A 15,685-nucleotide genomic window follows, 5' to 3' on the forward strand; every position below is an offset into this window, starting at 1 on the left:
AGTGTGTGTTCATTGGATGGGATTTGGATGGCATAATGACATGCACAGTGCAATGTGCTTGTGTACATTCCCAACATAAGCTGCAGTGACCTCAACTGATGCATCATGGCAGATTGGTGCCTAGACGCCTTGAATTAATTGTTTATAATATATGTGGTTCTGAATTAATATTTGATTATGCTTTGCTCAGAATCCTTTCAGATTTGCAGTTTATTATGACCTTAACATTGATTATTTAGATAAGTTCAGAATCCACAACTTTATTAGAGTTTGTATTCCACTAGTAATTGAACTCATGGGCTTGCATCTTCTGAGCAGGCAGAGTACCACAACGTTATACCACAATCCCTAACATATTCCTTTCCATTCGATTCTATTTTCACTCCAAAAAAAAAAAAAAATCTTATTTTCTTGTATCATTACAGGAATTTACAGGTAAGATATTTGTTTTTCTTTGATGCTACAGCATATAAACCTCCTTTAATTGAATAAGTCTCTGCCAAGATACATATAGAAGAGTGAAGTCCTATTTGCTATTCCCTTTTTTGTAGTCTTTTTTGAAGAGAAATGTCTCATTATAGGAGCTGGTGTCATTTGAAGACATAGCTGTGGACTTCACCTGACAAGAGTGGCAGGACCTGGACGTTGTTCAGCGAAACCTCTACAGGGATGTGATGCTGGAGAACTACACCAGCCTGATGTCCTTGGATAAGTTAAACTTCCGTGATTCCCTGAAGAGCCATTACTTTCCCTTTGGTTGATAAATATAGTTATCATTTCTAACGTTTAATATTGTTTTCTTATTGTAATCTTACACTGACATGTTTAAAGAAACATATTATATAGAACAGTATGGATTTGTAGTACACACATATATAATGACTAGAGTCTATCAGATCAGGCTGTGCTTGTATGGGGAACACTTTAAACAGTCTTGTAGCTATGTTTGAAATACTCATGTAAGTGTTGCCAAATGCATATTAACTGACTACTCTGTTATAGAACATAAAAAGTTATTTCTTCTAAACGTACCCTGTTCATTCCAACATGCTTATATTATCCATTTTCTTCTACTCATTGTTCACTTTCTAATTATTTGTTTTATTTTCTCCCTCTATTGTGTAAATTTGGACTTGTAAGTATAATGAGAACATGCAGGATTTCTGTTTTAGTGGTTTTTAAAAAAATATTATTTCTGTCCTGTGACTTTTCTGGGGAGAAATGATTACTTATTCACTCCAATTATAGAAGGATTTGTTATACGGGGGCGGGGGGAAGTCATAAATTTACCTCAGTGAATGTGTTTCTTTGGATACTTAGAAATCAAAAGTTTCTATGATGCACCTTTACTGTTTAAAATCATTTCTTGAGTTAAAATCTTCTCCCATAACCTTTCTCTCTTGTTCTTTTTTTGAGCATTCTTTCTTTGTTCCATCTATCATAAATGTTATTTGTTGTCTTTCTAGTTTCATGCTGTATTTGTTTATTTTTGAAAAGTCATTTTCTTAGGCCGGGCATTGTGCCACACAGTTTTTGTCCTATAATGTGGGAGGCTGAGGTAGCGGTACCTCCATGAGTATGAGGACAGTCTGGGACTACAGTATCACTTCTTGGTCAACCTGGGCTAGAGGGAGTCCCTATCTTGTAAAAAAATCACACACACAAAAATCATATTATATATCATGGTGTTCAGTGTTATTTGGGAGAGATTTTCAATGTTACTTCCAGTTAATGAACTCCAGGAGTATAAACTTATCTAAGCTAAATTTGTATTTCACGTAGTTGAGGGTAGTTGTAGAAATTCAGCTGTTATCTTACAGAAGTCTACTTGATATAACATCAGCATAATATGTACATTATTTCCCAATTTCAAGGAACTGTATAACCAAACCAGATTTGATCTTTAAGTTGGAGCATGGACTTGCATCATGGAGTGTAAAAGAAGATGCAATTCACAGTATTCCAGGCAAGTAAAGTCATATGGTGTAATATAGGTCAATGAGATGATAACCCATCAGAAATTGTGATAGTAATGGTATTTCTGTGAAACAGACACACTATGACATGGAGAAAGCATGACCCTGTTTTTTTAGATGTTTGTTTTTTCAAGGTAGAGTCTCACTGTAGCTCAAACGACCTGGAATTCACTACCCATACCTCCTGAGTGCTGGGATTAAAGGTGTGGGCACCATGCCCTGCTGAAAATGCTTTTTTATTTTTTGCGTTCCAAAACTTAATTTCATATACAGGTGGTCTTGGAAAATATAATGTGTTACATGTACATAAATTCTCACTTGTCCATTTTCTGTATGTTTCAATATTAGAGTTCTATTAGTCAGTTTCTCTGGTGTGAAAAAAATCCTTAAAAGAAACACCTTTTTATAATGGTTGTTGTATAGAGTGTTTAACATAATGATATTTATAGTCACCTGTGAAATTTAGAAGAAAAGAGCATCTGAGATTTCATAAGGGACTAGTACCCTTTTGTGAAATGTCCATGTAGCAGACAGCTTCAGGTTTGCTGAGATTAACTTCCAGACCAAGAACAGTTATGGAGGAAGGGATATTTATTAAAGCTTACAGATCAAGGGGGAGTTCCATAAATGGCAGCAAAAGCTGCTTGCCTTCACAGGACCAAGGAGAAAGAGCGAGGCAAAAGCCAAAAGCCACACAGCACACTTCAGGAACTCCAGCTAGGCACACTTTGCCTATCTTTAGATTGAAATCTGAAACCCACCACCACACCTTAAGATCCACACAATGGCACTGAATACAGCTAAGTGGCTACAGAATGCAAACTACAAACAAATAATCAACTGAATATATTGGTGGCCACCTATTCTATTCAAACCACAGTCCATGAGGAGAATGTAGGTGACAAACATATACTAGATTTATGAAGAATAAGAAATGTCTCAGAGACTTAAAAGCATTTGAGGCTTTAATGTGAAGGAAATCTGAATGATTGTGCAAAGAAAAGTAGAAAATAGTCCCTTCTAATGTTCTATATGGAAATACAAGATAAAGCCACAAGTACAATAGAAAGAGATCTTGTGCCAAACTAGTGGTATCTATATTATTAGTAGAAATATTTGTCTCTTACAATGGTTAATTTTAGAGGTTCAGTTCAATATGCTGATCTTCAATGTATAAAAGCAGACTAACATTAGAGATATGCTAGAAGAAAACATTTGAAATTTTTTTCTTTTTCTTTTTTAAAAAGTTTTATTTGCATTTTCCATGATTATAAAAAAAATCCCATTATAATTCCCTCCCTACCACCCCCACACTTTCTCCTTTGAAATTCCATTCTCCATCATATTACCACCCCATCACAATCATTGTACTTACATATATACAATATCAACCTATTAAGTACCCTCCTCCCTTCATTTGAAATTTTTGAAACCTGGAAACAGATAATGCAGGGGACTGGAACATTGAATATTTATGTGTGGGAGATGAACACAAGAAGAAATATTTGATCTGAAGGTGTTAAGTGTAGACTTTCTGATCAAGCTTTCATTAGGGGGCCCAAGGGAGAAGCATTTGGGCGTTTCACCCTTCATAGTGAAGAGTTATCCACATAGCTTATTGATGTTTAATAATGGAATGCTATTGACCATGTTGCTTGGCCTTTAGACATTCATTGTAGCTTCACATGTTGAGTTGTAATATGGATCTGAAAATTTTGAATGCAGGACAATTACATGGGTGGACCCTAACCACTTACCGTGTATGTAGTTGATTTTTCCTTGGGTACTTAAGTCTTTGAATTGAGCTAGAGTCCTGTTTTCTGGTTTTTCATTGTGTGATACACAGGGGAGATGCCTATTATTTTTGTCTGTATATAGAGCAAATGTTGGACTCTGTTATATTGATCGCAAGTGTTTCCTTTTGTATGAAAACACATTTTTGGGGGCTGGAGAGATGCCTTAGCAGTTAAGCACTTGCCTGTGAAGCCTAAGGACCCGGGGTTAGAGGCTTGATTATCCAGGACCCACCTTAGCCAGATGCACAAGGGGGCGCACATGTCTGGAGTTTGTTTGCAGTGGCTGGAGGCCTTGGCGCAACCATTCTTTCTCTTCCTCTCTCTCTAACTGCCTCTTTCACTCTCTCTCTCTGTCTGTCACTCTTAAGTAATTTTAAAGAAGAAGAAAAGAAAATACATTTTATGAGTGCAGACCTGCCACTGACCTTGCTTATGAGGTCATCTATCAGCACATACACCACAAATTTCAACAGTGAGCAAAGAATGAGTATATCCAGCTACAGATGAAACACCATTACTTCCAAAAACAACCATTTGGGAGAACAGATATAGGTATTCTCCAATTTGTTATTTTTTAACATTAATAACTTTGTTTTCACTTTATTTTATGTTTCATTTTATGTTGTGATGCTTTTCATATTTTTATTTTAACCCTCTTTAGTTTAGTTACTATTGTTTTGCTCTTGTATTCTAGTGTGTTTTTTAATTCTTTCTCATGCAGCCTTTTTCTTTAATTAACATCCTCATTTGCCATTTCTTCTTCATTCAGAATAACAATGATTGAAAACAATGTTCATCTACTATTATCATTAGATACAAGTTATTGAAAAATATAAGAAAATCTTGTCCACATTTTTATTAAAGGAAATGTTTGCTGGGGAAATCACTCAGTCGGGTAATGTGCTTTTTGCATAATCAAGAATTAAGATCCCTAGAATCATCCAGTACACTGAGAATTCCCTCAAAGCACATAGGCCTGAATGAATCATGGCGTACAAAGTTTAAAACAGGAGGCACTGTCACACAAGGTTAAAAGGCAGTGACTGACACCGAAGCTTGAAAACATGCATTTAGTACTATAGCTTTACAAACTCACAAACACATGTGAACATATAAACATATAAGAAACAAAGAAAACCTATCATAAATATGAACCATGGAGAAAGGTCGTAGGGGAGAGAGTAGAAACAAACAAACAAGACAAAATAAATAAACAAACATGTTGTATGTTATTATAGTAGAATTCTTCTCTAATCTTGGGAAATAAACCAAACATCTGCATAATACAGCATCCATTAAACGTGTGGTAAAATGATGAGTAAACACTTTGGCAAGGAACTGCAAGTGGAAAAAATAAAACAACTTTATACCCACAAGGTCATTTCACTGAAAATTAAGTTTAAAAAAAGTCTTTTTTTTTCATGGAAGAGGTAAAGACAGAGAGAAAGTTGACACACCAGGGCCTCAGCCAATGCAATAAAACTCCAGATGCTTTGGCCACATGTTGGGCATTTGTGACCTTGTGCTTGCCTCAGCTTTGTGCATCTGGCTTATGTGAGATATGGATAGTTGACCATGAGTCCTTAGGCTTCTCATGCAAGCGCCTTAACCCCTAAAAGCCATCTCTCCATACTGAATATTATATTGTTGAATAACCTAACACAAAAGAGAATTGCTGTTGTTAGAAAAATTAGAACGGAACTGATTTTAGGAGGCAATAAATGCAAAGAAACAACAAACAAATGTAGAGTCACCTAGAGATCTTTAATATATTGTGTGAATATAGGAACACATTTTCTGAATATGCACCTTGTATAAGATAATGTCTCTAGTCAAGCAATCCACCTTAGATAATAGTAAAGAAATCATGTGAAAAGTTGCATTAATATAAGTAATGTAGTTATTGTGAGTTATATGTTCTCACAATATAGTACCTTTCCAAATACTAGGACATCTTTTTGAGTTAATTTTTTACTTAATATTAGGAATGCAATAAGTTCCTTTATATTTCTCAGAATTAAAAAGTGAGTAGAAAATGTACTGGATAAAGACTGATGATTTAAAACAATGCCAGAATGCTTTGTATCACAAGTTACATCACACTTGTCATGAAGAAGAAATCTCAGGTGAGAAGTTGTATGAATTGTGTACAACCTTGAACTCCAGTTCACAGCTCAGGAAGCATAAACCTATTCACACAGGTGAGAAAGCACATGAATGTGGGAAACCTTTCATCTCCCAGTCATATCTCACTGTGCACCAGAGACCTTACACAATTGGCAAGTCCTATCAATGTAATGTATGTGGGAGCAGTTTCTTTGCAAAGTCAGATCTTAAGACAAATCAGAAAATTCATACAAGTGAGAAGACATATGAGTACACTGAATGTGGTAAAGTCTTTATCTTTCAGTCAGATCCCACTGTGCATCAGAGAACTCACACAGGTGAAAAATCACACGAACCTACTACATGTGGGAAGGCTTTCATTATCAAGTCAATTCTTAATAAGCATCAGAGAGCTCCCACAGGTGAAAAGCCACATGAATGTACTGCATGTGGTAAAGCTTTCATCTCCAAGTCATATCTCGCTATGCATCAGAGAACTCACACAGGTGAAAAGCCATATGAATGTACTGCATGTGGGAAACCTTTCATCTCCACATCACAGCTTACTATCCATCAGAGAACTCACACAGGTGAAAAGCCATATGAATGCACTGCATGTGGGAAAACTTTCATCTTCAAGTCACAGCTCACTATACATCAGAGAATTCACACAGGTGAAAAGCCATATGAATGTACTGCATGTGGGAAGGCTTTTATTACCAAGTCAGAGCTTAATAAGCATCAGAGAACTCACACAGGTGAAAAACCACATGAATGTATTCTATGTGCCAAGGCTTTCAACCTCATGTCACAACTCACTATACATCAGAGAACTTACACAGGTGAAAAGCCATATGAATGCACTGCATGTGGGAAAGCTTTTGTGTCCAAGTCAAAACTCAATAGGCATCGGAGAATTCATACAGGTGAAAAGCCTTATGAATGCACTGCATGTGGGAAAGTGTTTACGTCCAAGTCAAAACTCACTGTACATCAGAGAATTCACACAGGTGAAAAACCATATGAATGTACCGAATGAGGGAAAGCTTTCAGCACCACATCACAGCTCACTATGCATCATAGAACTCACACAGGTGAAAAGCCGTATGATTGTACTGAATGTGGGAAAACATTTATTACCAAGTCTAATCTTAATAAACATCAGAGAACTCACACAGGTGAGAAGCCATGTGAATATACTTCATGTGGGGAAGCTTTCATTACCTAGGCAGATCTTCATATGCATTAAGGAAAGCCATATGAATATTGTACTGAATGTGGTAAAGCCTTCATCTGCAAATCATATATCTCTATCCATCAGGGAACTCAAACAGATAAGTCATATTAATGTACTGAATGCAATAAAGGTTTCATCTACAAGCCACATCTCAATGTACATCAGAGAACTCACACAGGTGAGAAACCATATGAATATATTAAAACCTTTTATATCCCAGTCACAGGTCACTATGCATTACAGACGTCACAGTTAAAGGAAATCATATTAATGTGGAAAAACATTCATCTCCAAGTCATCACTTACTATTCATCAGAGACCTCATAGGGGAGAATTTAAATGCGTACAGAGGATATAGGTGTTTACTTTCAAGTCATGTCAATAGATATCAAAAAATTCATTCAGATCAAAAGCTATATGGGCAAAATGAAGATTGAAATGTTTTCTTGGCAATGGCCAACAGTATCATAGAATCCAAACAGGTGAGAAGCCACATGGATGTGGTGAAGCTTTCTGCTGGAAGTCACAAATCACTCTTCATCAGTGAAGTCATACAGTTTTGTGTATGTATGATTTTGGGAAACCTTTCTTCCATAAGTCATGATTCATGTGTCAGAGAAGCTTTGTAGATAGTAAGCCTTATCAAAGTAATGTAGGATGAAATGCTTTCTACCAGAAGTCACAGCTCATTAATCTTGAAGACATACCTCTGAGAACTTTTACCAGATAAAAGCCATAGGAATATAATGAATGTGTGAAAACTTCCCTTTCTCTTCTCAATATGCAGCAGAGAAATCATGAAAACAGAATTCCTATGAATGTGAACAAGCTACCAAGGCTTACAATATACCCATTATAGACTTCAAAATGTGTTTATGAGTCACAACTCATGAATTTGTAAGACATACCTCTGAGAACTTTTACCAGCTAAAAACCATAGAAATTAATGAATGTGTGAAAAATTCCATTCCTCTTCTCAATATGCAGCAGAGAAATCATGAAAACTGAATTACTATGAATGTTAACAAGCTAACAAAACTCACAGTTTACCTGTTATAGAACTCAAAATGTGTGTGTGTGTGTATATATAGGTGTATAGATCTCCAGAGAGTCATATATAATTTGACGAATGAGAACATTTGTACAATTGCAATGTTACAAAATAAAAACTCAGTTATTTTTTCCCCTGAAATGACAAATATATTGACAATAAAAGAGAGAAAACCCATGAGCAAACTAGTACAATCTTTGCATCAGAGATTGCTTGCAGATATTTATGAATCTGAAAAAAAATCATATACATTATTCTTTGTGTCTTAGCTTAGTGAACTTCTGAAAAAATGTTAATTTTCTTCTTTTGGAATTGGCTTGTGGGAAGTATATGGAATGATTTTGAAAACGACTTGAGACATATAGTGATGTAACCATAGCTTGATGAGCAATTGTGATATGTTTGAAAAGCCTAAAAGCAGAATAAAAGGTCGGGCATAAGAAATTTTGTATTTTGTGTACTAACCACTTGTCTTGAGACCAGTTCCTGGGAATTCAAGTGTTGTTGAACTTGAAAGATATAATCTGTTCTCTGGTATGTGCAATTTGAGAAGTTTTGGATTTCAAGATGTATAAGCATCATTTTATTTATTGTCCTTCAATGTGGGCTTCATTTTTCCTGTATATATAAATTTTGTCACTCATTTTATATTGGTTTTGCAAATCCAACCAAGGCAGGAAAAAGGGGTCAGGAAGCAGACAAAGTATTCAGATTGCCACCTTACCAATAATGGAAGTTTTGAAGATCTTGTGTGGAAACCCTATCATGTCAAAAATGGAGCTATGAACATGAAAAATGTTTCATTGTAGGCATTCCAATTTTCTGGGAATTGCTGCCCAGAAATGCTGCTCATGCTGCCATAGTTTGATTTTTCCAACAAAGCTAGTGTTCATGACTAGAGGGTTTAATTAGGAGACTAATAAATTTTTTTGCTTAATTTCCCAATATAAAGCTGCAAGATTTGATGTTTGTGCTGATTGTTTTCCCATTTATATTTCTTCAGTGTTTCCATAGTATTCCTTTTATCGCTGTGTCATTGTATGTTGGAAATAAGTAAATATACTTTGAGTTCATAAGGCTGAAAGTTAAAATACTTTCTAAGGTCTCTATTTAGATGATGGATTTTTGAATTTTGAATAATATATTTGCTAAATACTACAGAGTTTTTAAAGTAAGACTGAAAACCTCATGGAATCATAAAGTGGTCATGAGTTTAATTGGGCCCGGAGTAGAATTTGGATGTTTGAATGTTTCTCTTCGAGCCTCACAGTTTTGTTCACTTCATTTTGTTCACATTCATTCATTACTTGGAGTTCATTATAGAGTTTCAAGCTAGACTCTAACGCTCAGTGATTATTCTATCTTTGCCTCCAAAATGCTGGAACTAAAGGGAAATGTCATTACACCCAGTAGTTATTTAATTTTTAATGTATGTAATTGATATAAAATGTTATGCATGTAAGAATTATATCTTAAAAATGATTGTTGAAGAAATTTTAAAGGACTTGGCAGATGGCTAACTGGGTAAAGTGAATATCATAAAAATATGAGAGCCTTACTTTGGTTCCTCAGTACCTACGTAATAATGCAAGTTGTGGGGTGGGCAAAATGGCTCAGTGACTAAGGCACTTGCCTGCAAATCCCATTGACCAATGTTCAATTCCTCACTACCTACATAAATTCAGATGCAGAGTGTCAAATGCTTCTGCAGTTTGTTGAATGCAGGTAAAGGCCTGGCATGTCCATTCTCCATCTCTCTCACCCTCTCCTTACTAACAAAAAGTAAATGAATAAAACAATTAAAAATACTAGTTGTAGTTGTTCATGTGTGTAATTATGGAAAAAGGAAGGGGCATACAAGGAATCCCAGATATGACTCTGTAGAATGTTTTGCTGAATTGATGAGTTTTGAGTTCAGAGAAAGACTTTGTATAGATACAACGAAGTTACCAATGTCTAAAATTGGTATGCATTTATTTATTTATACATTTATGCTACAGTTAGAAAGCCATAACCCAGAGATACAGGGATGTTTCTATGTACACAAAACTGAACATCACAAATAAACTGAAGGACAGCAATGTTATGATCATCTCATTTCAGGCAAAAGCCCATCGTTAAAACTCAACATTCTTTCATACATTTTGAAGAAACAGGTTTCAAGTATGTAACTTGACATCACTGTGAATGGACTCTAGGATTCTGTGCTTAGGTGTGTTTGTGGTTCAATCTTTTTCTAGTATAAAAAGATGGAGAGTGCTAGAGCTCTGCCTGGATTACCAGAGTGTTTGTTTATGGTGCTGATAGTTTCTTCTCTTCTCATGGACCTGTGAAAGGGTCCAGCTTGTTTCCCCATTGTGGCACTTGTCTTTCTGTAAGCTTCATATAAACTATTTCCTCACATAAACTGAGCTTGATTTGGAAGGTAACTGTGACAAAGGTACTAAAGAGTAGAGTTGTTGAGATGAATCAATGTGGATTTTGATTTTGGAATATTTATTTGGGAAGTATGGGCATGGTCTTGGTTTGTGAAACTAAAGATCCCTTTGGGATTGGTAAGACAAAGTTAGTGGAATGTACAGAGAGAATTGTATTTGAAGGCTTTACATATAAATTTTCTAAGGGGAAGGAAAGGCCGCAGAAAACCTTGTTGAAACTGTTTACTAGCATAAGGGATGGTTGCATTGTACAGCTGATGCCCATAGAGTTTGATCAAGGTTAAATATATAAGGGACTGATATGCTTGGCTTAAGATATGTGCTGAGAAAGTACAATTTAAAGTTGGAAAGAATGAAGCAAGTTTAAAATTACTGGCAATGAAAATGGGTGCTCTAACTTCTAATGTCAATCACATTATCAATCTTAATCTTATCAGAGATGGCCCACCTGGTTTCCATTAAACACTGGAGAGAATGGCTGAGGTGATTTCATCCCAGGAAGACTGAATAGTAGGAATGCAAATGTTTTTTTTTTAAAAGTAGGGTTTCACTCTACCCTGTACTTACCTAGAATTAACTGTAGGCTCAGACTCACATCAATTCTTCTGACTCTATCTCCTATTGCTGGGATTAAAGACATGTACCACCATGCCCTGCTGCAATCACTTTTGAAAGGAGATCTATAAAGAAGCATCCTACTCTCAGACGTTATTATTTCTTCATTCCTGAATTTAGAATAAGGCTGTGTCCAGCATGCCTTGTATTGGTTTATGAAGCATGAAAACTACATGGAGTGAATCAGGATGTGCACAAGTTTCCAGGACCTGCTACTGAGACATGGCATATAGGCAGGTATGATAACCCTAATAAGGAGGCTGGTAAAGCCATTGGAAACTAGAGCATGGTTTGCATGGAGATCTGAAGATGATTTGGATGTATCAGAGCTATGGAAGTGCTACCATGGAGCACTATTTGCTCAGGATGGAAGTTTTCCCTGGGTATTCAGCACAACTGGTGGTACAGCATTGAAAATTTTGGACACTGTCATTCACTGGTTATGGTATTGGACTTGAACTGAAAATGTTGGATTTTTCATCTATGGTTAATGTGTTTGCAATGGTCTAGAGACTCCTCGTTATGCTGTATAGCCAATTGAAATATTTACTTGTGCTTTTATGTGTTAAAATTATATAACTGTTGATTTTACAGGACTCACAGCTAAGAACTAATCTTAGGTCTTAGATAAGGGGATGGGGACATTTGATATTTGACTGAATACAATTTACAATGAAGATGTCTATAAATCTATTGTCCCAGTGGCAAAACATGGTAGCTTGAGTAGATATCACCAAGAGATTCAGTTTTATTCAAGCTTGTAATTTGATGTCACTATGGGTGGATCCTAGGTGTGCTCGCTTATGATGCTGATTGTTTCTTTTCTTTATGTGTGGACCTGTGAACAGAGGCCTGTTTCTTCCCTTATTGTGGAACTTCCTCTCTGTCTGCAAGATTCAAACAATTATGTTTCTACTATGAACTGTACATGTTTTGGAAGTTCATCTCAGTAGCATAAAGCTGACTGATACATACAGACATGTTTTAACATAGTAATCACTACACACAAAAACTATTAGCTGACACTGTTCTGAATAGGTACAAAATTAAAATCGATTCCAATAATATTAGGAACAAAACAAAGTTTATATTTCTCTTATTAATTAGGCTGCTGGAAACCTTGGCTAGAGAAGTAAGACAAATGAAATAGGAAAAACAAAAGTAGGATGCAACTAGGAAAAGAAAAACTCAATGTAGGTTTATTTGCAGATATTTGTGTTGGTCATGGTCCTCTACACAGCAGTACTGATAGAATTAATACATATTTTGTATGGTATTTGTGTCAGTCATTACACTATGTGGCTTAGGCAGTCCAACAACAGCTGTTTGCAGAATAGAAAGAGTACACATGGATTGCCAGATGGGGATGGTTTCCAATGTCCATGAAGCATACCAGAAACAGGTATTAAATGTGCACTGCAAGACTCACAAAGGCAGCTGGTGAAAAGGCACGTTCTGTGCAACAGAATAGCCAGCAAATATACAAAATATTCTTTGTGTTCTCTTCTCTCTCATATGATTGAACTTTAACTAAAAAAATAAAAATTAAAAAAAAAAAACAGGAGATGGGGAAAAGTGTTAACATTCCAAAAATAACCCAACGAGTTAGGGGAAAAAAATGAATGTGGCTGACATAATTATGAAAAACAACAGTTTGCATATGGCACACCACTGATTGTAAAGTTGTTAATATGATTTCATGAGTGTATTTCCAAGCCACAAATACAGTGTTTAAAAAATAACTTATGAAATTAATCCAAATGTCAGCAGAATCAATAATATTAAACTATTCCTCACAAGAGTTTTAAAACTTCACCTTCAGTCACCTCCTACTATGCATTCTGTAGCTTTTCTATCACCTGCTCCCACCTCAGACTCATTGCCTTCCACCTGTTCCTGAAACACAGTACACACATTCCCTGAAGGAAGTTTTGCTTAGGTTCTTTACCTCACACTAGACACATTCCCTCATGGAGTACATAGGTTCTTTACCTCATATACACCTAGCAAATTCCCTCATGGAGTCCTGCCAGAAGTACTTTACCTCACATATATTTGGCATATTCTACCTTGAACTCTGCAGTTTTCTTAATTTTCCTGTAAATATCTACCCTCAGATTCTTCATTGTAATAGGAAAATATATTGTTGATCCCAGAGGGACCTCTTGTAAAAAAACATTTCAGGTCATTGCCACTGTTTGGTTACATACCATAACTAGATGGTAAGACCATTTTGCTAAATACATCACAGGCTGTGCTCACAGGAAACTGAAAAATAAGGTAGAAAATGTAATCAAAGCCATGTCCCTCTGAGATCATTACCACTGTGACAGAAGGCACTGTGTGAGCTGTTGTTGGGGAAAAACCCATCTACATTCTTTACAAGCAGTGGTAACTCCAAGCTATAAAATCAACCAGTGAGGCAAGATGTAGCCACCCCTGCATACTGGCACATAAGTGATGCAGTGGGTAGTAATGCATGCTTAAAACAAATGAATCAAAGCCTATTGCATATAATCATGGGTGGTGGCACACACCTTTATTCTCATTACTTGGGAGGCTGAGATAGGACTGGGGGTAGTTTAAGGCTAGCCTATAGCTACAGAGTGAGTTTCAGGTCATCCTAGGCTACAGTAAAATGATGCCATGAAATAAAATTAGAAACCTATGGCATGTGTGGTTATGGACACCAAACGAAAGCTTTCAATGAATGTTCTATGAGTAAAAAAAATTATGCCCATCAAACATCCTAAATGCTGATGATTAACCTTTTGGTAATCTCATTCTCATTTTCAATTAGAAAACATTTATGTTACAAATAGAAACAAATACAGGGGAGATGAAAATTCGTCAAAAAGAAAACGTGAAGACATTCCCCAGTGCTTACCACTGACAGAGTCATCTTTGCTGATGACTTATAAACTTAAGTAAAATTCTAAGCATATTAGCAGCCATTCATTCAAATTACCACATTCCACCCCTGGCTCCCAATCAACTTATAACACCTCACATTTTATAATATCAAATTCAAAGGTCTTCAAAGTCTTTACCAACTTAAAGTAGTGTAAAACTTCCATGTTTTGTCTGAGGTTTAAGATAGCATCTGAGACATCAGTCCTGTATAATCAGCACAAAGTATATACTTTCAATGTATAAAGAGACAAAGTAAACAATTTAAACTACTATATTGCATAGTAAGGAGATTCTGGAACAATTGCTAACTCAATGACCATCAAGCAAACATCAAATTTCTGCAGGTAAAGTCAGATATATCCAATGTCCAGGGAGGAATCAGTGGATTTTCCAATTTTATCCCTCAAGATGTACTGAGTATCAGGAAAAACATCCATTCCTATCCAACAGCCTTCATGGTAACTCTTGTACACTTCTGGTATATCCGAAACATCTTGACATCTCCATGCAAGCCACATTCATTTTCCAGTGGCTTTGTCAGCCTATCAGGGTTGTCTTCCCCTGTCTCATGCTATGTCTCAGCAATGACTCTTTGGACCACGTGCACTTCATGGCCACTGCATGCATTTTTGTGGTCCTGAAACCAATTCCAGGTGTACATGACATAACCATATTCTTAAGTCAGGGACAAAATTAATTATAACCTTGAAAAGTGAGTTCCTTCTCCATTCAACATTTTTCCAAAAGAATTTCTGTGACTACCATAGACTTTCATGAAGCACTCTATTCATTATTTTAACTTAATGTAGTTGGGCCATATTTCTTGCTAAGATATTTGACAATATAGCTTCAGGAACCAGTCTCTTGTGCCAGTAATTTTTAAACTTGCCTCACTTTTTCTAACTTTGAATCTTAAAATACTCAGCCTGATAGCTTTAGCCAGGCACATAAGTCTGTCACAAATTCTGGACCTGAGCAGCAGAACACAACCAGCCCTTATGCCAGTATCTAAGTTCCAACAAGGTTTTCAGTAGTCTTTCCCCTTAGAAAGTTCATAAGCCAAGCCTCCAGATAAAATTTTATAACACCAGATTCTAAGATGAATAGAACAGTGGTATAAAAAGCCAAGATACAAAAACATTTGCAGTAGGTGCAAAAGAAAGGGTCATAATGTGTAACATGTAAAAAGTGAGAAACTAATAAATGATACTGGGCTGGAGAACTCATTCAGTAGATAGTGCCCACGTAAAGCCATGTGCCCCAAGTGGTACATGTGTCTGGAGAACAGTTATAATGGCTACATTCCTGGTACATGCATTCTCAATTTTTGTGCTTTCACTCATATATACACACACACACACACACACACACACACACACACACACTAATCTTACAGAGACTATGTTCTCATATCTGAAAAGAATACTAATTTTGGGCTGGAGAGATGGCTTAGCGGTTAAGCGCTTGCCTGTGAAGCCTAAGGACCCCGGTTCGAGGCTCGGTTCCCCAGGTCCCACGTTAGCCAGATGCACAAGGGGGCGCACGCGTCTGGA

At 36.3% G+C, this 15,685-nt stretch overlaps 2 protein-coding genes across 2 annotated transcripts in view; one reads left to right on the forward strand and one right to left on the reverse strand.

Annotated features, from left to right (window-relative positions):
* LOC123456274 (zinc finger protein 585A-like) overlaps positions 1–15,685 on the reverse strand; it is a 545,778-nt gene that overhangs the window by 390,909 nt on the left and 139,184 nt on the right. The gene's annotated exons all lie outside the window — the stretch shown is intronic.
* On the forward strand, positions 5,808–7,106 carry LOC123456289 (zinc finger protein 33B-like). The gene is given in 2 exon segments (XM_045139086.1): positions 5,808–6,216; positions 6,301–7,106. Coding segments are annotated over 2 exon segments (1,215 nt in total).

The sequence above is a fragment of the Jaculus jaculus genome, chromosome 20, assembly GCF_020740685.1.
Source record: "Jaculus jaculus isolate mJacJac1 chromosome 20, mJacJac1.mat.Y.cur, whole genome shotgun sequence".
Lineage (NCBI taxonomy): Eukaryota > Metazoa > Chordata > Mammalia > Rodentia > Dipodidae > Jaculus > Jaculus jaculus.